We start from the raw sequence: 23,537 nt of genomic DNA on the forward strand, positions 1-23,537 counted from the left end.
GAACAAGGACAACCATATCTACTCGCTGCTAGAGTGATCGTGCAATCGACGAAATACAAAAGTTACTACAAAACATGACTCCATTAATTTTTTGATCAGACAGCAGACTTAATCAACCAACGACTTCATCATGGGATAAAAGATCACGTGGATTGGGATATGTTCCGCATTGCATCCAACAACAACATTGACGAATATGCTGATTCCGTGAGCGAGTTCATTAGAAAGTGTATTGATGATGTCGTTCCCATAGCAACGATTAAAACATTCCCAAACCAGAAACCGTGGATTGATGGCAGCATTCGTGTGAAACTGATAGCACGAACCATTGATTTTAACCAGGGAAAGGTGACCGGAAACATGACCGAATACAAACAGTGTAGCTATTCCCTCCGCAAGGCAATCAAACAAGCTAAGCGTCAGTTAGAGACAAAGTAGAGTCACAATTCAATGGCTCAGACACAAGAGGTATGTGGCAGGGTCTACAGTCAATCACGGATCACAAAAACGAAAACCAGCCCCGTCACGGACCAGGATGTCTTGCTCCCAGGCAGACTAAATAACTTTTTTGCCCGCTTTGAGGACAATACAGTGCCACTGACACGGCCCGCTACCAAAACCTTCACTGCAGCCGACGTGAGGAAAACATTTAAACGTGTTAACCCTCGCAAGGCTGCAGGCCCAGACGGCATCCCCAGCCGCGCCCTCAGAGCATGCGCAGACCAGCTGGCTGGTGTGTTTACGGACATATTCCGTAAACATGCTTCAAGAGGGCCACCATTGTCCCTGTTCCCAAGAAAGCTAAGGTAACTGAGCTAAACGACTACCGCCCCGTAGCACTCACTTCCATCATCATGAAGTGCTTTGAGAGACTAGACAAGGACCATATCACCTCCACCCTACCTGACACCCTAGACCCACTCCAATTTGCTTACCGCACAAATAGGTCCACAGACGATGCAATCTCAACCACACTGCACACTGCCCTAACCAATCTGGACAAGAGGAATACCTATGTGAGAATGCTGTTCATCGACTACAGCTCAGCATTTAACACCATAGTACCCTCCAAACTCGTCATTAAGCTTGAGATCCTGGGTCTCGACCCCGCCCTGTGAAACTGGGTACTGGACTTCCTGACGGGCCGCCCCCAGATAGTGAGGGTAGGTAACAACATCTCCACCCCGCTGATCCTCAACACTAGGGCCCCACAAGGGTGCGTTCTGAGCCCTCTCCTGTACTCCCTGTTCACCCATGACTGCGTGGCCATGCACGCCTCCAACTCAATCATCAAGTTTGCAGAAGACACTACAGTGGTAGGCTTGATTACCAACAACGACGATATGGCCTACAGGGAGGAGGTGAGGGCCCTCGGAGTGTGGTGTCAGGAAAATAACCTCACACTCAACGTCAACAAAACAAAGGAGATGATTGTGGACTTCAGGAAACAGCAGAGGGAGCACCCCCCTATCCACATCGATGGGACAGTAGTGGAGAGGGTAGTAAGTTTTAAGTTCCTCGGCGCACACATCACGGACAAACTGAATTGGTCCACCCACACAGACAGCGTCGTGAAGAAGGCGCAGCAGCACCTCTTCAACCTCAGGAGGCTGAAGATATTCGGCTTGTCACCAAAAGCACTCACAAACTTCTACAGATGCACAATCGAGAGCATCATGTTGGGCTGTATCACCACCTGGTACGCCAACTGCTCCGCCCACAACCGTAAGGCTCTCCAGAGGGCAGTGAGGTCTGCAAAACGCATCATCGGGGGCAAACTACCTGCCCTCCAGGACACCTACACCACCCGATGTCACAGGAAGGCCATAAAGATCATCAAGGACAACAACCACCCGAGCCACTGCCTGTTCACCCCGCTATCATCCAGAAGGCGAGGTCAGTACAGGTGCATCAAAGCAGGGACTGAGAGACTGAAAAACAGCTTCTATCTCAAGGCCATCAGACTGTTAAACAGCCACCACTAACATTGAGTGGCAACACACTGACTCAACTCCAGCCACTTTAATAATGGGAATTGATGGAAATTGATGGAAAATATATCACTAGCCACTTTAAACAATGCTACTTCATATAATATTTACATACCCTACATTACTCATCTCATATGTATATACTGTAACCTATATCATCTATTGCATCTTTATATAATACATGTATCACTAGCCACTTTAAACTATGCCACTTTGTTTACATACTCTACATTACCCTACATTACCATCTACTGCATCTTGCCTATGATGTTCTGTACCATCACTCATTCATATATCTTTATGTACATATTCTTTATCCCTTACACTTGTGTGTATAAGGCAGTAGTTTTGGAATTGTTAGGTTAGATTACTCGTTGGTTATTACTGCATTGTCGGAACTAGAAGCACAAACATTTCGCTACACTCGCATTAACATCTGCTAACCATGTGTGTGACAAATACATTTGATTTGATTTTGATTTGATGCAATAGTATCTGTTCTATTCCAAACACAAGAAAAACTGGGAAATAAACATAAATATCAAACATAGCAGAATATGAAGTGGATAATACAATGTGGAATGACACTGCGCTGCTTTTGAATCTAAAATGAAGAAAATCGTCCCAAAATTGTAGGAGGTGATCCTCCCACAGCTTAGAAGTGTATCGTAATATACAGTTGCAGTCGGAAGTTTACATACACTTAGGTTGGAGTCATTAAAACTTGTTTTTCAACCAGTCCACAAATTTCTTGTTAACAATCTATTGTTTTGGCAAGTCGGTTAGGACACCTACTTTGTGCATGACACAAGTCATTTTTCCAACAATTGTTTACAGACAGATAACTTCACTTATAATTCACTGTTTCACAATTCCAGTGGGTCAGAAGTTTACATACACTAAGTTGACTGAGCCTTTAAACAGCTTGGAAAATTCCAGAACATGATGTCATGGCTTTAGAAGCTTCTGATAGGCTAATAGACATAATTTGAGTCAATTGGAGGTGTACCTGTGGATGTATTTCAAGGCCGACCTTCAAACTCTGTGTCTCTTTGCTTGACATCAGGTGAAAATCAAAAGAAATCAGCCAAGACCTTTGTAGAAAAATATTGTAGACCTCCACAAGTCTGGTTTATCCTTGGGAGCAGTTTCCAAATGCTTGAAGGTACCACATTCATCAGTACAACAATAGTACGCAAGTATAAACACCATGGGACCACGCAGCTGTCATACCGCTCAGGAAGGAGACGCATTCTGTCTCCTAGAGATGAACGTACTAAAGTATCTATATCCACAGTAAAACGAGTCCTATATCGACATAAGCTGAAAGGCCGCTCAGCAAGGAAGAAGCCACTGCTCCAAAACCACCATAAAAAGCCAGACTACAGTTTGCAACTGCACATGGGGACAAAGATTGTACTTTCTGGAGAAATGTCCTCTGGTCTGATGAAACAAAAATAGAACTGTTTGTCCATAATGACCATATTTATGTTTGTAGGTAAAAGGGGGAGGCTTGAAAGCAGAAGAACACCATCCCAACCGTGAAACACGGGGGTGGCAGCATCATGTTGTGGGGGTGCTTTGCTGTGGGAGGAGGGACTGGTGCACTTCACAAAATAGATGGCATCATGAGGATGGAAAATTATGTGGATATATTGAAGCAACATCTCAAGACATCAGTCAGAATGTCACAAATGGGTCTTCCAAATGGACAATGACCCCAAGCATACTTTCAAACGTGTGGCAAAATAGCTTAAGGACAACAAAGTCAAGGTATTGGAGTGGCCATCACAAAGCCCTGACCTCAATCCTATAGACAATTTGTGGGCAGAACTGAAAAAGCGTGTGTGAGCAAGGAGGCCTACAAACCTGACACGGTTACACCAGCTCTGTCAGGAGGAATGGGCCAAAATTCACCCAACTTATTGTAGGAAGCTTGTGGAAGGCTACCCGAAACGTTTTACCCAAGTTAAGTTGGGTAAAACCCTCCCTAACCCGGACGACGCTAGGCCAATTGTGCGTCGCCCCATGGACCTCCCGGTCGCGGCCGGCTGCGACAGAGCCTGGTGGCACAGCTAGCACTGCGATGCAGTGCCCTAGAACACTGTGCCACCCAGGAGGCTAAGTTAAACATTTTTAAGGCAATGCTACCAAGTACTAATTGAGTGTATGTAAACTTCTGACCCACTGGGAATGTGATGAAAGAAATAAAAGCTGAAATAAATCATTCTCTCTACTATTATTCTGATATTTCACATAATTCAAATAAAGTGGTGATCCTAACTGACAGGCAGACTAAGACAGGGATTTTTTACTAGGATTAAATGTCAGGAATTGTGAAAAACTTGAGTTTAAATGGTGTATGTAAACTTCCGCCTTCAACTGATATGATCAATACAAGTTGATGTCAGAGATCCATTACTATTGGTATACATTCTAATTGGTTGAGTGATAATCATAGTTAAAGGTTTCTTTTGAGAGGACAACTCGATGACAACCAGTCAATGTTCAGATCACCAAGACCAAGGTCTGTTAGCATCAGAGACCTTATTTAACATCACACATTTATTCTTCAGATACTGACAGTTAGCTCTTGGTGGCCTATAGCATCACCCTAAAAGAAGAGGCTTCAGATGAGGTGAACCTGCAACCACAGCACTTAAACTTAATTTGACATGGTGCCACTGTATTTTCTTGCTAACCATGACGGTTGGACATACGCACACACAGCACACTGTAGCCACTTCAGACTACACACCCAGTGGTCCACGCTTTCCCTAAGCCCTGAGTACTGCCCCGAGGTGAGCCCAGCCACTTAGCTCACAAGCCCCAAAGGGCTCTTTATACACATTACACTCAAATGTACCATAACAACACGGCACAGTTGCTCTAGGAGACCAAACTAAACTACCAGGCCTCGCAGTGTTTCTAGGAATTCTGCCAACCCTTTAACTTGAGTGCTTGTTTGATATTCTTTCTTCCGAAATGTATCACTCTGGACATGCACACAGAGAAAAGAGAGAACACTGTGGTCCCCTTGAACCAGTTGCCAATCCCTCCAATAGACCATGAAGATATAATTGTATTGCTATAGTATCTGGTTGTAGTATATTCAAGAGGGATTTAAAAAAAATGTAATCAGATGCTGTGGTCATATGTTTGGTCTTTATGTATAGAGGATGGAATAATTTACCTTATTGCATTTACAGTATCTGCTTCTTAGTGTGTACAGTGCCTTCAGAAAATATTCATACCCCTTGATTTATTCCACATTTTGTTGTGTTACAGCCTCAATTCAAAGGTTATTAAATAAATACAATTCTCACCCATCTACACACAATAACCAATAATGACAAAGTGAAAATATGTTTTTAGAAATGTTTGCAAATTTATTGAAAATTAAATACAGAAATATCTAATTTACGTAAGTATTCACACATTGACAAGCATACCCATGATATGACACAGTATTGCAGTATTACTTAAGTGCCTTGTTGCAAACAGGATGCATGTTTTGGAATATTTGTTATTCTGTACAGGCTTCCTTCTTTTCACTCAGTCATTTAGCTTAGTATTGTTGAGTAACTACAACAGTTTTCTCATATCACAACCATTAATCTATGAAACTGTTTTAAATCACCATTGGCCTCATATTGAAATCCCTGAGCAGTTTCCTTCCTCTCCGGCAGCTGAGTTAGAAAAGACGCCTGTATCTTTGTAGTGACTGGGTGTATTGATACACCATCCAAAGCCTAATTAATAACTTCACCATGCTCAAAGGGATATTCAATGTCTGCTTTATTTCTATTTTTTACACATTTATCAATAGATGCCTCTTTTTTTTAAAACCTCCCTGGTCTTTGTGGTTGATTCTGTGCTTTAAATGCACTACTCAATTGAGGGGACCGTAAAGATTATTGTACACTACATGACCAATAGTATGTGGACACCTGCTCGTCGAACATCTAATTTCAAAATCATGGGCATTAACATGGAGTTGGTCCCCCCTTTGCTGCTATAACAGCCTCTCCTCTTCTGGGAAGGCTTTCCACTAGATGTTGGATCATTGTTGCGGGGACTTGTTTCCATTCAGCCACAAGAGTATTATTGAGGTTGGGCACTGATGTTAGGTGATTAGGTCAGGCTCACAGTCAACGTTCCAGTTCATCCCAAAGGTGTTCGATGTGGTTGAGGTCATGGCTCTGTGCAGGCCAGTCAAGTTCTTCCACACCGATCTCGACAAACCATTTCTGTATGGACCTTGCTTTGTGCACAGGGGCATTGTCATGCTGAAACAGGAAAGGGCCTTCTCCAAACTGTTGCCACAAAGTTGGAAGCCCAGAATCGTCAAGAATGTCATTGTATGCTGTGGTGTTAAAATTTCCCTTCACTGGAACTAAGGGGCCTAGCCCGAACCATGAAAAACCGCCCCACACCATTATTCCTCCTCCACCAAACTTTACGGTTGGCACTATGCATTCGGGCAGGTAGCGTTTTCCTGGCATCCGTCGGTTTGCCAGATGGTGAAGCGTGATTCATCACTCGGGGGAACGAGTTTCCATTGCTCCAGAGTCCAATGGCAGTGAGCTTTACACCACTCCAGCCAACGCTTGGTGATCATAGACTTGTGTGCGGCTGCTCGGTCATGGAAACCCATTGCATGAAGCTCCCGACACATAGTTCATGTCTTCCAGAGGCAATTTGCAACTCGGTAGTGTGTGTTACAGATTATTTTTACGCGTTTCAGCACTCAGCGGTCCCGTTCTGTGAGCTTGTGTGGCCTACCATTTTGCAGCTGAGCCATTGTTGCTCCTAGACATTTCCACTTCACAATAACAGCACTTACAGTTAATATTGTAAATGAGTATTGTAGCTGGAAACGGCGGATTTTTATGGAATATCTACAGTGCCTTGCGAAAGTATTCGGCCCCCTTGAACTTTGCGACCTTTTGCCACATTTCAGGCTTCAAACATAAAGATATAAAACTGTATTTTTTTGTGAAGAATCAACAACAAGTGGGACACAATCATGAAGTGGAACAACATTTATTGGATATTTCAAACTTCTTTAACAAATCAAAAACTGAAAAATTGGGCGTGCAAAATTATTCAGCCCCTTTACTTTCAGTGCAGCAAACTCTCTCCAGAAGTTCAGTGAGGATCTCTGAATGATCCAATGTTGACCTAAATGACTAATGATGATAAATACAATCCACCTGTGTGTAATCAAGTCTCCGTATAAATGCACCTGCACTGTGATAGTCTCAGAGGTCCGTTAAAAGCGCAGAGAGCATCATGAAGAACAAGGAACACACCAGGCAGGTCCGAGATACTGTTGTGAAGAAGTTTAAAGCCGGATTTGGATACTAAAATATTTCCCAAGCTTTAAACATCCCAAGGAGCACTGTGCAAGTGATAATATTGAAATGGAAGGAGTATCAGACCACTGCAAATCTACCAAGACCTGGCCGTCCCTCTAAACTTTCAGCTCATACAAGGAGAAGACTGATCAGAGATGCAGCCAAGAGGCCCATGATCACTCTGGATGAACTGCAGAGATCTACAGCTGAGGTGGGAGACTTTGTCCATAGGACAACAATCAGTCGTATATTGCACAAATCTGGCCTTTATGGAAGAGTGGCAAGAAGAAAGCCATTTCTTAAAGATATCCATAAAAAGTGTCGTTTAAAGTTTGCCACAAGCCACCTGGGAGACACACCAAACATGTGGAAGAAGGTGCTCTGGTCAGATGAAACCAAAATTGAACTTTTTGGCAACAATGCAAAACGTTATGTTTGGCGTAAAAGCAACACAGCCCATCACCCTGAACACACCATCCACACTGTCAAACATGGTGGTGGCAGCATCATGGTTTGGGCCTGCTTTTCTTCAGCAGGGACAGGGAAGATGGTTAAAATTGATGGGAAGATGGATGGAGCCAAATACAGGACCATTCTGGAAGAAAACCTGATGGAGTCTGCAAAAGACCTGAGACTGGGACGGAGATTTGTCTTCCAACAAGACAATGATCCAAAACATAAAGCAAAATCTACAATGGAATGGTTCAAAAATAAACATATCCAGGTGTTAGAATGGACAAGTCAAAGTCCAGACCTGAATCCAATCGAGAATCTGTGGAAAGAACTGAAAACTGCTGTTCACAAATGCTCTCCATCCAACCTCACTGAGCTCGAGCTGTTTTGCAAGGAGGAATGGGAAAAAATGTCAGTCTCTCGATGTGCAAAACTGATAGAGACATACCCCAAGCGACTTACAGCTGTAATCGCAACAAAAGGTGGCGCTACAAAGTATTAATTTAAGGGGGCTGAATAATTTTGCACGCCCAATTTTTCCATTTTTGATTTGTTCAAAAAGTTTGAAATATCCAATAAATGTCGTTCCACTTCATGATTGTGTCTCACTTGTTGTTGATTCTTCACAAAAAAATACAGTTTTATATCTTTATGTTTGAAGCCTGAAATGTGGCAAAAGGTCGCAAAGTTCAAGGGGGCCGAATACTTTCGCAAGGCACTGTACATAGGCGTACAGAGGCACATTATCAGCAACCATCACTCCTGTGTTCCAATGGCACATTGTTAGCTAATCCAAGTTTATAATTTTAAAAGGCTAATTGATCATTAGAAAACCCTTTTGCAATTGTGTTAGCACAGTTGAAAACTGTTGTCCTGATTAAAGAAGCAATACAACTGGCCTTCTTTAGACTAGTTGAGTATCTGGATCATCAGCATTTGTGGGTTCGATTACAGGCTCAAAATCGCCAGAAACAAACTACTTACTTCTGAAACTCGTCAGTCTATTCTTGTTCTGAGAAAAGAAGGCTATTCCATGTGAGAAATTGTCAAGAAACTGAATATCTCGTACAACTCTGTGTACTACTCCCTTCACAGAACAGCGCAAACTGGCTCTAACCAGAATAGAAAGAGGAGTGGAAGGCCCCGGTGCACAACTGAGCAAGAGGACAAGTACATTAGTGTCTGGTTTGAAAAACAGACGCCTCACAAGTCCTCAACTGGCAGCTTCATTAAATAGTACACGCAAAACACCAGTCTCAACATCAACATTCGAAGACGTGATTCCGGGATGCTGGCCTTCTAGGCAGAGTTGCAAAGAAAAAGTAATATCTCAGACTGACCAATAAAAAGAAAAGATTAAGAATGGCAAATGAACACAGGCTCTGGACAGAGGAACTCTGCCTAGAAGGCCAGCATCCCGGAGTCGCCTCTTCACTGTTGACGTTGAGACTGGTGTTTTGCAGGGGACTATTTAATGAAGCTGCCAGTTGAGGACTTGTGAGGCCTCTGTTTCTCATGGTAGTGTATGTAGACTGCTAACATGATTCCCCTCCTCTCTTTTACACAGATGTGAATGAGTGTTCTGAGCTCAACAAACGGATGTCCCTCTGCAAGAACTCCAAATGTATCAACACGCAAGGATCCTACAAGTGTGTGTGCCTGCCGGGATACACCCCCTCTGAGCGGCCTAACTACTGCGTGGCCAGGGAACAGCGGGAGGCAGCAGTGGCCACAGAGAGGGAGTGAGCCCCCACAGCCACTAGAGGGAAACACAAAACACTAAACAAAATACACTTATTTAATCCAAGCCCATATACTCTGCACTGTATAAAAACACACTAAAGAAAACAACAAAAATAATTTACTTGAGATAAAGATCCAATTTAACCTACTATGTGGTGCCTGTGTGCAGAGGAGAAACACAGCATTGTATAAAATGTATGTTTGTTTTGTCTGGTTTTTGTCTGTTTTATTTTTTATATTAAAAGGAGTTTATGCGCGCTAGAGGAGCATTCGCTCTCCTAATGTAACGACAAACCCTATGAACTCCTACTGGGGGATAACGTTTTATTTTCTACCCAGTCCAAAATGCCTTGTGTGTGGATATTTAATTGAGTGAAGAGGCCAGCCATCCTTTCGTTTTCCCCATTCTCCCTCTTCTTTCCAGCCCTTCTCTTCCTCCTCCTTGTGACTGCGGAGGACTGCTTGCCTGGCCATGGATGGACAGCCATCTGATCTTTGCTCTGTGGCTTCACACAAACATACAGTATGCACATTACTGTAATAGAATGTTGTTCATGTAAATTCTTTGGAATAAGCTTTTTTTCTAGGCATTTTTTGTATTAATTATAAATGCAAACACAAAACTACTTCTGTGTCTGGGACATTGGACAATAGCAGGTTTTCATTTTTTGGTTTTATTTTGGGATTTGTTTTTTGGTTTTATTCTCTTGCCTGCCCTGTGGAGCAGTCATATTCCCTACTCTTTCATTTATTTTTTTGAGATATTGTTTTATTTCTTTGAACAAAAATTAAATGAAGTTTTGCTTAATTTTTCTTCATACTTTAATGAAATATTTTTCAGCATTTTACTGCAATGTGTAAAAGTCTTGCCAGGTTGCAAAGCTGCTATGGGACAGCCGTGGGAGAAATTTTGTACATTTAAACAGAAGAGTTGAGAAACCAGTTTATGTATTTGTAATTTGTACATGAAAAATAGCTCTTGTATGAATATTCATATTACTATGTATATTAAACCCCTGGTAATAAATCACAAATGGTGATATTTATACTGGCTGGTATGTGATGGCCTTTATTATTAGAAGTGACAAAGACCTATTCACATTGTGCACAATAGCTGTACCTAGAAGAATCATATAGTCGTGACATATGACACATGCCCGATTAGATAAGCTCGACTACAATGTGCACAAAAGAAATGGGTGGTCTTTACGACTTCACAACTGTGGTTACTAATTAACTGTGGATACATACTAACAAGACATGTTCTATCATACCTTTCCAACACTAGTCTTTGCATATTGTAAATTCGTATTATATTCATATTGTTAATGTTCATTATTTTAGTCACTCCATATAACCCTCAGACCAGTGCTATTATTAGCCTGTGTAGACTCAGGCTCAGGGTGAGACCACACTTCACTTAACATGAACTGGTTGATCAGTAGAGAAATACCTAGGTCAGAGGTGATGTTTGCTCCTCCCTGTTTTCTGCATCATATAGAATATGAATTGGCCTGACATTATGGTGTCGAGACCCTTCTCTAATCAGCGCAAAATAGAAGAGACGCATGAGTGGCCTCAACTACCAATGACCTCGCTGCTGTTGCATTCTTGTTGCTCACAGATCTTGATCTCAGCACATGCCTCTCACCCCCCACCCTCCCTATTGCCCCATTTTCCAGTGTCCCCTCTGTCATTTTTTCCATTGACACAGACAGTGATAGCGCCACAACACCTCTGATGTCAACACATCGTAGAAGACTTGACTAATCATTTTATTTTCCTGCTGCTGTTCTTAATATAGGCCAACAGCGACATGACAAAAGCTCAGTTGTTGCATCTGGTCATTGTGGACCTGTGTGTTTGTGATTATGGATCTGATCTAACCAATAGCATCTGAATGGCAGAGTAAAGGACACCACAGCCAGTTAGGTAATACATGTTTAGTGTTACTGTTGCCCTCCTCCTGGCTGGCTAGCTACCCAGTGTCACCCAGATGGGGCTTTTCCCACAGTGACAAGGGGCCAGCAGAAACCTTTGACGAGGGACTCAAATGGCATTAAACTCAGCTTAGCACCTCCAGTGTCAGGTTTGACCATACTTTCTACCGAACAAAAGAGAGCGACCCGGGTGGCAACCAATAATTCCCCCCTTTTAAGTCATTTGGAAGAGATAGGCCATTTCCTTGCCTCTCGATCACAATCGGAATCCCACCCTGTTTAACATGTATAACTGCAACAGTGAGAGTATTCTGACTTCTACCTTGACCACTGTAGAATAACACTAAGAATATTGTGTGTTTAATGCTTATTCAGATGTATTCTCCAATAGCATGCAAATTCTAATTTTTTTCAGTCACCAAGCCCTTTATCTATGTGGCATCACGTCCTATGTTGCTAAGCCCACGTTGTTTTGGAGGGCTTGGTTTCTGTTGTGGGTTTGGGATCTTTTCTGGTGTCAGGACCTAGATCGGCTCAGCCAATGGTCAGGGCTGACTTTAACTAGTCACTCCAAGGTCAAAAGTCCAGCTTTCTAGTCCCCTAAATCATGTCTCACTGGGCAGTCTGCTAAAGAACGAGTGTAGAGAAGAGCCATGTCAGAGGGATAAGTTGTACCAAGTAGTACATATACTACATTTAAGTAGTAGCATTGTAGTCTTGATGAAAGCAACCTTACACTGAGTCTAACATAAGGAGGAGGTAAGAGACAGCTGTTTGCATACGTAAATATGTTTAATCATTTTCTCATGTTTAAATGTGTTGTCATATGAGCAGATGCTCATATCCAGAGCAACTTACAGGAGCAATTAGAGTTAAGTGCCTTGCTCAAGGGCACATCGGCAGATTTTTTTGATCTCATCGGCGGAGGGATTACAACCAGAGACTTTCTGGATACTGGCTCAAAACTGTTAACCAATAGGCTACCTGCCGCCCTGTTTGTATGCTTGTTATTGGTTTTGATATGTTGCAGTGGAACCCTTTTCTTTGGTCGAATTGCACCGTGTTAGCCACTGACCTGTAGGGCAAGACTATCACAAACAGCTCTCTTCTGTATCAGGGTTATGCTCATTAGCTCTGAGAGCCACCTGCAGTAGACAGGTCTTGGTTGCCTTCCACTGCTCAGACAACCAATGGTTGCGTGCCACGTCGTCAACTGTGTCACAGATTGCTATAACATATGATGTGGTTTCCTGATAAGTAAAATACCTATCCAGGCGTTGTAAGATCTGGCAGGTGTCGCATCGCCTGGGCAGAGGAATGTGCTCCTTGTCCGGACTGTACACCTGTTCTCCACCTGTCTCTCCGGTGCTGTACCAGGGCATGGTAAGGGAGAGAAGTACAGTATCTCTTTTGATTTATACAGCTCCTATTCGAACAGAACACACCGTCTTTTTCCACACAGGATTTGTCTTAAATCCATACCACATGTGATTTTCAAGCAGATTTGCGATGAAGGGACGAGTGCTTGGCAGGCGCGTGTGTGCGTGCGTTTGAAAAATATACTTGTGTGAGCATGCGTATGTGCATGTATGGAGGAATTGTTTTATTGGCTGATAAAACTCTACTCTTGCAGCCAGAACTGCTTCACATAGCTTCAAATGACATTAGAGGAGAGATAGTTGCACCAGCTCCAGAGAGGAGAGTTCTGAGGGAAAGCAGGAGAGAGCACTGATTGTAAGAAAGAGAGCGAGAGGAGAGATTGTGTGTGTGTGTGTGTGTGTGTGTGTGTGTGTGTGTGTGTGTGTGTGTGTGTGTGTGTGTGTGTGTGTGTGTGTGTGTGTGTGTGTGTGTGTGTGTGTGAGAGAGAGCAAAAATAGTGTGCAAGAGATGGCTCAGAGGCTAGAGAGAGAGGGCAGGCACACAGACTGCTGTGGTCACATGCTCCTCTCCCCTCTCTCTTCAGGCGTGATGTTTTTGTTGAGCCTCTCCAGAGCAGCTGGGAGTGAGAGCCGTTCGCTCGGTCAGAGAGCCCGCACAGCACACAGTGTTGTCTAAGCATGAGTGGACAGTTCCCCGCAGCATGACCAGAGTCGGTACGCAACTACTCCTGTCCCACTGAGACTAACACTGAGAGGAAACGATACTGAAGAAGAGACAAGAGGTAAGAGCAATATGCTAATCAGCAAATTCAGCTGTTCAACTGAGACTGGAGACTATCACATCACCACTGTGTCTGTCGTACTGTACAACTGGGCATATGCACATCGACAAATCTCTTTTCACCTGAATGTTGATGAGACAGGAGTGCGCTGTGCTGTTATTGGAGGATGATTGTTTGAGTGAGAGTAGAATGTGATGTACTATTATGTGTGTGTGTGCGTGTGCGTGTGTGTGTCTATCCATCTGTCCTGAAGACAGTAAATCTAGCTGGGCACTGTGTCAGCATTCCCGTGGTGTGTGTTTGGAGCGTGACAGATGACATCACACAGGAGTGGCTCCCTGACAGCCTGTCATCACGCATTGAGATTTATGAAAGGAATTTCATTTATTAAAAGTAAAAAGTACATTTGGGGGTTTTGGGGGGGGGGGATGAGGCAACTTAGTTGCAGTAATGATGCTCACGCATCTAGCACACAAGCTGTCCTTGTGTAATCAACATAGAGGATGCTTATACAGTAGGTATGTGCATCTCTCCTTTCATGAACGATTCGATACGCAACTAGATACATGGGCTCCGATACAGGAACGATACGTTTTAGTTTGAAACAATTCGAGCGATTTAGTTAGTTAGGGGGAAGATTTGATGCTATTCGTTACAATTCAATGCACTTGTTTTGTAGGAACACATTAATTTTCCATTTTAAAGTAATATCTGCTGCTGATGGGAGCTCAGGAGCTGGGCCTCTCTGAGCTGGATCTGTCTGAGATGACTTCTCTAAGCTGAGTGGCACTCTGTTAGTGTGTGTGTTTGTGTGTCATTGTCAGTGGTGTGAGTAGGCACCTGAGCTGAGCCATAGGGAAGGCTGAGCGTCTACCACCCCACTATCAGATTAGGTTGGGGGGCAATTTATGCTTTTTGTTCACCCACCTTTTAACTGAAATCACCACCACCTACTGATTAACTTGTCATTTTTGCAGATACATTTTTTTTTTTTGTCCTAGTACTGTAAATATTTATCTTTCGAAATTAGCATGACATTTAGCCAATTAATATAATGCAACTTTTGATTTGACCCCTGTCTCAAAAGCAAATGGTTTAGACGTTTGGAATTTTATGGAGCGCTTTTCCTGTCCTGACCAGCTTGTAGTCCTAAAACCTGGGAATGAGTTACCTCTGGTTCGTTCAGCCATCCCTACGGGGAAATGAATGGTGAAAGAATAGGGTTTTGGAATAAACTGTGAAAATATGGTCTGAGGTTAATTAACACGGGCTTAAAATATCTTATACATTTTGTTCTGAGATAATAGCAGTCAGTTAACATGACCTTTATGAATTTTGAAGCCTTTATGTGTTTATTTTGAAGCCTTTATGCGTTTATTTTGAAGCCTTTATGCGTTTATCCAAACGCTCGGGTGGTTGTTGTCCTTGATGAACTTTTTGGCCTTCCTGTGACATCGGGTGGTGTAGGTGTCCTGGAGGGCGGGTAGTTTGCCGTATCACCGCCTGGTATGGCAACTGCTCCGTGCATCAAAGCGGGGACCCAGAGACTGAAAAACAGCTTCTATCTCAAGGCCATCAGACTGTTAAACAGCCGTCACTAACATTGAGTGGCTGCTGTCGACATACTGACTCAATCTCTAGCCACTTTAATAATGAAAAAATCTATGTAATAAATGTATCACTAGTCACTTTAAACAATGACACTTTATATAATGTTTACCTACACTACATTACTCATCTCATATGTACATTCTGTACTCTATACCATCTACTGCATCTTGCCTATGCCGTACAGCCATCGCTCATTCATGTATTTTTATGTACATATTCTTACTCATTCCTTTACACATGTGTGTATAAGGTAGTTGTTGTGAAATTGTTAGGTTAGATTACTTGTTAGATGTTACTGCATTGTCGGAACTAGAAGCACAAGCATTTCGCTACACTCGCATTAATATCTGCTAACCATGTGGATGTGACAAATAACATTTTATTTTGATTTGATCAGTATTTATGTTGAACCTGAAACATCAACATAAAATCTGAATAATTGAATACCCCAATCAGCAGTTGGATGTAAGTTGCGTAGGCCTACAGAACTCCGGTCAAACACAATTTTCTACAGAGCATTTGGTTATGGTAACAATCAGCAAGCCAAACCAGTAAAAAAGCCATGTTACAACTTAGGTTGTGATAATCGCATTGTTTCTCTATAACCCATTCGTCCATACGCCACCGTGATATACAATAAGGCCGCTATTCCAGCACCATTTAAACTTAAACAATTTAAAAATCAAATCAACAGCGCTATATATATGCTTAGTTTAATACACTGAAAACAAACTTAAAGATACCCCAAAAATGTATTCCTATCAATGTGGCTAGCTTGTGCAGGACATCAAAACAAGCAGACCGGAAACAGACACATTTTTCATAAAATTACGTTTTATAAAGGAAGTGATTTGATTGGTCTGAAGCCAAATCCAAACTGCCCTCTCTTGGGGGGTTGATTTGCTGCACCGGGACAACCCACAGTTGTGCTTAGCTCAAAGCTGATTGGCTAATTATTATCAAGGCAGGTTAAATGCTTGCTGGCATCAATCAATCAAATGCTATGGCAGCAACATTTTGGTTCAGACAGCATCAGATACATGCGCTACACATATGAGACAGGCATGCTGTTTCCCTCGCTTGGGTGATTTATCCGGTGAGATTCAGCCACTTGCAAATTAATGGAAAATTATGAAAAGACAGAGAGGAAAGATAAATTATTTAACATTTTAATTTATTTATTGGTCAAATATTTGGGGAAGGCTGGCTTCCCTTGGCATCCATGAAAACACCCTAGTAACCCTAGTTACAACTAGTAACAGTAAACCCAGAAAATTACATTGGTTGTCGCTCAACTATTAAAGCCTATGATTTGACATTGTGACTGTCATTTTACAAGTATCTGAATGCTGAATTTGCCGCGCAGATGTACGAATAGCCTAGAACAGCGATAGGCCTACCTCTCATTTGCATGAGAGGCTGTCTCCCGCACTGTGCGGTGTGCACACAATTATCTGACAGTCATACACAGTTAGATGCCTAAAATACGCATTAATTTAGTCACAACAAAAAAGGTGTTTTCTGAATGAAACAATATGAGTAAAAACATTCATGATCTGGCGATTCGTACATTTTGAATCGGTTTTACCATCAAGGCAAAGGGTTTGTACTTTGAAGAATCTCAAATATATTTTTATTTGTTTAACACTTTTTTTGTTTACTACATGATTCCATATGTGTTATTTCATAGTTTTGATGTCTTCACTATTCTACAATGTAGAAAATAGTAAAAATAATTAAACCCTTGAATGAGTAGGCGTGTCCAAACTTTTGACTGTCAGGTCCCAGTCAGATAGCAGCCTGGGATAGACAGCCTGTTTATACAACTTTTCAATAATTAACCTTTACTAACAGGTTCTCCTCTCTTCCTTCTCTTCCTTTCCTCTCTCTCGCTCACATCACGGCTGCCACTATCTGCTCCACCTGCATCTCCCAACTGATGTTAATTATGGCCAGCACTGCAGGCGACTGAGAGGGAAAGATAAATCACTACCATGGGAGAGTTCTCTCCTCCTCCTAACCCTCCTCCTTTCCCCACCTTTATTTTTCTCTTCCCCCCCTGCTCTCTCTCTTACACAAACACAATCCTCTCTTCTCTTCCCTCTATCTCTCTCTCTCATTATTATCTCACTCTTTCCCTTTCCCTCCCTCTGAAAGAGAGAGATGTTGCTTATAAACAGAGCCAGGTGATTGGCTAGTGTACTGTTTGGTTATACAGTACAAATATGACTTGAGATGGCGAACGACAAGTATAGGGACAAAGTGGAGGAGCAATTTGGCAGATCGGACACAAGGCGTATGTGGCAGGGGCTCTTAACGATCACGGATTACAAAATGAAAGCCAGCCACATCACGGTCACCTACGTCACCATACCAGACGAGCTAAACACCTTTTTCTCAAGATTCGAGCACAATGACCGTGAGCTGCAGAGAGCCCCTGATGACAACGTGGGCTAAACACTCAGTCTCAGTCTCCACTGAGGACTGGCCGTAAGTCATTCAAACTTGTTAACCCTCACAAGGCTGCTGGCCCAGACGGCATCTCTAACCGTGCCCTCAGAGCATTGGAGACCAGCCGGCTGTTGTGTGCTTTGACATTTCTCTCTCTAACTCAGGTTGTTATACCCACCTGCTTCAAGATGTCCACTATCATCCCCAAGAAAGGGAAAGTAACTGAACCGAATGACTCCAGACTAGCAGCACTTCCGTCATCATTATTATTTGATCTAACTAGGCTAGTCAGTTAAGAACAAATTCTTATTAACAATGACGACCTACCCCGGCCAAACCCAGGCGACACTAGGCCAATTGTGCTCCGTTCTATGGGACTCCCAATCACAGCCGGATGTAATGCAGCCTGGATTCGAACCAGGGACTGCAGTGACGCCTCTTGCCCTGAGATGCAGTGCCTTAGACCGCTGCGCCACTCAAAGACCATATCACCTCCTACCTCCCCAACACACTCGTCGCTCTCCAATTCGCCTGCCGCCCTGACAGATCCACGGACAACGCAATCGCCATTGTCCTTACAATGGACAAATGCATATATGAGGATGCTGTTCATCAACTACAGCTCGGCCTTCATTACCATAGTGCCCTATAAGCTCATTACAAAGCTCACAGCCCTAGGCCTGAACTCCTCCCTATGCAACTGGGTCCTGGACTTCCTGACGGGCCGCCCCCAGGTCGTGAAGGTAGGCAACATTACCACCTCGACACTGATCCTCAACAAGGGGGCCCCGCAAGGGTGCGTCCTCAGTCCCCTCCTGTATTCCCTGTATACCCACGACTGCGTGGCCTCATACAGTACTAACTCCACCATCAAGTTTGCTGACGACACAACAGTAGTAGGCCCCTTACTTTTTTCAATCTTTACTCACAACATGGCACTGGTTTTGAGTAAAGCCAGAGTGTCTATGTATGAGGATGACTCAGGACTATACACGTCAGCTACTACAGCGACTGAAATGACTGCAACACTCAACAAAGAGCTCCAGTTAGTTTCAGAGTGGATGGCAAGGAATAAGTTAAGTTAAATATTTCTAAAACTAAATTCACTGTATTTGGGACAAATCATTCACTAAACCTCAACTAAATATTGTAATGAATCATGTGGAAATAAGGCTTGGAGTAACCCTGGATTGTAAACTATCATGGTCGAAACATAATGAACCAACAGTAGCTAAGATGGGGAGAAGTCTGTCTGTACTAAATCTCCATACATACCCCACAAGAAATGCCACCAGAGGTCTTCACAGTCCCAAAGTCCATAACAGACTATGAGAGGTGCACAGTACTACATAGAGCCATGACTACATGGAACTCTATTCCACATCAACTCACCTTAGGGAACAGCGTGGACTGTGAAGCAACACTAACATAGGCACAGACACATGCATGCACACACGATAACATACACACACATACACATGGATTTTGTGTTGTAGATGTGGCAGTACAGTAGGGGTCTGAGGGTATACACTTAATGTGTTGTGAAATGTATTGTAATGTTTTTAAAATGGTTTTACTGCCTTCATTTTGCCGGACCCCAGGAAAAGTAGCTGCTGTCTTGGGAGCCACTAATGGGGATCCATAATAAATATAAATACAAATCACCAACACGACGAGACAGCCTACAAGGAAGAGGTAGGCACTCTGACGGCGTGTTGCCAGGTACCCCTCCCTCAACGTTAGCAAAACAAAGGAGTTGATTGTGGATTTCAGGAGAAACCAGGCTGGACACGCCCCCATCCTCATCAACTGGGCTGCCTGTGGAGACGGTCAATAACTTCAAATTCCTCGGCGTACACATGTCAGAGAAGCTGAAATGGTCTAACCACACAGACACCGTGGTGAAGAAGGCATGACGGCAACTCTTCGGCCATTACTTGAGGGCAGTCAGTGTTCTACAGGAGCACCATCAAGACCATACTGTCGCAAGGCTCTTCAGAGGGTGATACGTGCAGCCGAACACACCATTGGGTGCACACTGCCAGGTGTCGCAGAAAGGCCAAGAAGATCATCAGGGACCCCAGCCACCCAAGCCATGCCCTGTTCTCCCTGCTTCAATCACTCAGACACAGGCAGTACAGGAGCATCATGGCAAAACTGAAAGACTGGCCAATAATTTCTACCCTCAGACCATCAGGCTGCTGAATAGTCACCGCTAGTCAGCTACCTGCTCCCCCCTCCCCCTGCTACTCCCCCTATGGAACCCCACCCCCCCACCCCCCTCAACTCTCACTTACCTGCTGCTCACCCTGTGGACATTCTTTCTCCTGCTGCCACCTCCCAACAGACTTTTACTCTCCCCCACCCCGATGACATTCGTCACTGTTGCAGTTGCTAATATGTATATTATTACTTTTTTCATTACAATATTTTATTGTTCTTATTTCACTCAATGTTCAGGCTCCACTTATGGTCATTCGCCCACACCCCCTAAACAGTCTTTACTCTGCCTCCACCCAAATGGACATGTACAGTTGAAGTCCGAAGAGTCATTAAAACTTGTTTTTCAACCACTCCACTAATTTCTTGTTCACAAACTATAGTTTTGGCAAGTCCGTTAGGACATCTACTTTGTACATGACACAAGTAATTTTTCCAACAAGTGTTTACAGACAGATTATTTCACTTATAATTCACTGTATCACAATTCCAGTGGGTCAGAAGTTTAGATACATTAAGTTGACTGAGCCTTTAAACAGCTTGGAAAATTCCAGAACATGATTTCATGGCTTTAGAAGCTTCTGATAGGCTAATTGACGTCATTTGAGTCAATTGGAATTGGAGGTATACCTGTGGATGTATTTCAAGGCTTACCTTCAAACTCAGTGCCTCTTTGCTTGACATCATGGGAAAATCAAAAGAATAGAGATGAACGTACTTTGGTGCGAAAAGTGCAAATCAATCCCAGAACAACAGCAAAGGACCTTGTGAAGATGCTGGAGGAAATGGGTACAAAAGTATCTATATCCAGAGTAAAATGAGTCCTATATCGACATAACCTGAAAGGCCGCTCAGCAAGGAAGAAGCCACTGCTCCAAAACCATAAAAAAGCCAGGCTACGGTTTGCAACTGCACATGGGGACAAAGAGAGTACATTTTGCGGAAATGTCCTCTGGTCTGATGAAACAAAAATAGAACTGTTTGGCCATAATGCCCATCGTTATGTTTGTAGGAAAAAGGGGAGGCTTGCAAGCCAAAGAACACCATCCCAATCGTGAAGCACGGGGGTGGCAGCATCATGTTATGGGGATGCTTTGATGCAGGAGGGACTGGTGCACAAAATAGATGGCATCATGAGGATGGAGAATTATGTGGATATATTGAAGCAACATCTCAAGACATCAGTCAGGAAGTTAAAGCTTGGTCGCAAAAGGATCTTCAAAATGGACAATGACCCCAAGCATAATTCCAAAGTTGTGGCAAAATGGCTTAAGGACAACAAAGTCACGGTATTGTAGTGGCCATCACAAAGCCTTGAGCTCAATCCTATAGACAATTTGTGGGCAGAGCTGAAAAAGTGTGCGCGAGCAAGGAGGCCTACAAACCTGACTCCGTTACACCAGTTCTGTCAGGAAGAATGGGCCAAAATTCACCCAACTTATTGTGAGAAGCTTGTGGAAGGCTACCCAAAACGTTTGACCCAAGTTAAACAATTTAAAGGCAATGCTACCAAATACTAATTGAGTGTATGCAACTTCTGTCCCACTGGGAATGTGATGAAAGAAATAAAAGCTGAAATAAATCATTCTCTCTACTATTATTCTGACATTTCACATTCTTAAAATAAAGTGGTGATCCTAACTGACCTAAAACATGGAATTTTTACTAGGATTAAATGTCAAGAATTGTGAAACTGAGTTTAAATGTATTTGGCTAAGGTGTATGTAAATGTCCGACTTGAACTGTATTTATTCATCACTGCTACAGTTGTACATAGTTCTATTTATATATATATATATATTTTTACCATTTTCATTATTTTATTTCACTTAGTCCTGCATGTTGGAGCTTGAAGCCTAAGATTTGCACTGTACCCTGCAATCACACCTGCAACCCTGTACATGTGACGATTAAACTCTGAATCTCTTTCTCCAGCAAGGCAACACAGATTGTTTTTTGCAGAGCGGCCATGGGCCGGGGCTCTTGTTTCCATTAAACTCTGGGGCTATTTATAGTGTGTGTGTGTGTGTGTGTGTTCCACCGGCTTCACCGCACGTCACTAACACACACAAATACACACACCAGAGGAGGCTGGTGGGAGGAGCTATAGGAGGACCGGCTCATTGTAATGGAATAAATGGAACCGAGTCAAACGTGTGGTTTCCATGTGTTTGACACCATTCCATTTATCAATTCCAGCCATTACAATGACCTCGTCCTCATTTTGCTCCTCCCAACAGCCTCCTCGTGTGTGTGTGTGTGTGTGTGTGTGTGTGTGTGTGTGTGTGTGTGTGTGTGTGTGTGTGTGTGTGTGTGTGTGTGTGTGTGTGTGTGTGTGTGTGTGTGTGTGTGTGTGTGTGTGTGTGTGTGTGTGTGTGTGTGACGTGTGTAAGTGACGTGTGGTGAGGTCGGTGGCTGGGTATGTACTGACTAATATCAAAGACAGGTTTACTTACAAATATACCTTGATGAATCCCCAGTTCACCATACAACAGATGGCTCCAACAACCAGAGTGACATTAACCTAAATTTACAAATAATTTCCCCCAAATGCAAATACCAATGTAGCCATATGGCGGCATATTTCATAGCACCCGACAAAATGACGCTCAGCGACCAATGTAGCATCCAAAGTTACAATCAAAATTACTGAAAAATGCGGTTCATAACATTTAAAAAAGTGACTCATGAAAACAACATTCGAGCTTGATAAATCAAATCCATCAGAGGGATGTTGTCTATTGACCCTATTCCCATGTTCATGAGGATTTTGGCTGTTATCATGTTGTCTAGTCTCATGTTCACCCCCTCCCCCCAAACTACAAAAGGAAAATGTATTTAGACCTGGCTTTAAGTGTAAATGTTGTCCATTCGTCTGTCCTTCAAGGTGAACCTCTGGGTTATCAAACCGATCATAGAAAGTGTCAAACTCTTGTGGATGGGGAGGAAGCCATGCACCCCTGCTGCCTTTCCTGATGTTTTGATGCAGTTTTAGCACATTTTTTGACTTTGAGCATAAAAAACACCAGGATCATTGTGGAAAAACATTGGATAACAACACATTTAAAAAATGTATATAATACTTTTTTGGCGTGCACGTCACTGCTGTGTGTGTGTGTGTGTGTGTGTGTGTGTGTGTGTGTGTGTGTGTGTGTGTGTGTGTGTGTGGATTGGCAGCGCTCACTTGCTCCACACTTAAAGGGGTGTCTGTGTTTCACTGACTGTGCCGAAAGAGAGTATGATAGAGGGAGAGAACGGCCATGTGAAAGACAGGTTTGTGATAGTGAGGGCTCTGTTTTGGGCAGAAGAGACCAGTTGGGAGCAGTGTAGGTAGTACATTTTGAGGCGGTTAGGGGAGTGGTCTGTTACTCTGGAAGGCTGGGGTTAAAGGATGTGTGAGTAGTACTATACTTCCTGAACAGTATTAAGAACATGCTAGAAGGAATAAGAATGTTAATGCTTAGTAGACAGGTAGCTTGAAGTTGTGGCTTTGCACACTGTCTCGTTGTACTTGCTGATGTCCAGTTTAACTGGCCTCTGACCTATATACTATTTTTACTTTCTATGTATCGTTTTATGTGTAATTGTCCCGTCAGACAGGGCTCTT

The 23,537-nt window shown here is 43.0% G+C and overlaps 2 protein-coding genes across 8 annotated transcripts in view; both read left to right on the forward strand.

The window, feature by feature from the left end:
• The window catches only part of LOC109888965 (latent-transforming growth factor beta-binding protein 1), a 138,054-nt gene extending 127,456 nt beyond the window's left edge, over positions 1 to 10,598 (forward strand). For 4 of the 6 annotated variants that reach the window (XM_031823471.1, XM_031823467.1, XM_031823466.1 and 1 more), the window contains one exon: positions 9,372 to 10,355. In XM_031823471.1, coding sequence (XP_031679331.1) covers positions 9,372 to 9,550 — 179 coding nt within the window. In that variant the 3' untranslated portion in view covers positions 9,551 to 10,355. Of the gene's footprint in view, positions 1 to 9,371 lie in introns of all 6 variants that reach the window. The other 2 variants (XM_031823465.1, XM_031823468.1) reach the window with 2 other exon arrangements.
• A 2,849-nt stretch (positions 10,599 to 13,447) lies between these two features.
• The window catches only part of rasgrp3 (RAS guanyl releasing protein 3 (calcium and DAG-regulated)), a 46,700-nt gene continuing 36,610 nt past the window's right edge, over positions 13,448 to 23,537 (forward strand). For both annotated transcript variants that reach the window (XM_031823472.1, XM_031823476.1), the window contains exon 1: positions 13,448 to 13,648. The gene's annotated coding sequence lies outside the window, so the exon portion shown is untranslated. The remainder of the gene's footprint in view (positions 13,649 to 23,537) is intronic.

Source organism: Oncorhynchus kisutch, linkage group LG4, assembly GCF_002021735.2.
Source record: "Oncorhynchus kisutch isolate 150728-3 linkage group LG4, Okis_V2, whole genome shotgun sequence".
NCBI classification, from domain to species: Eukaryota; Metazoa; Chordata; class Actinopteri; order Salmoniformes; family Salmonidae; genus Oncorhynchus; species Oncorhynchus kisutch.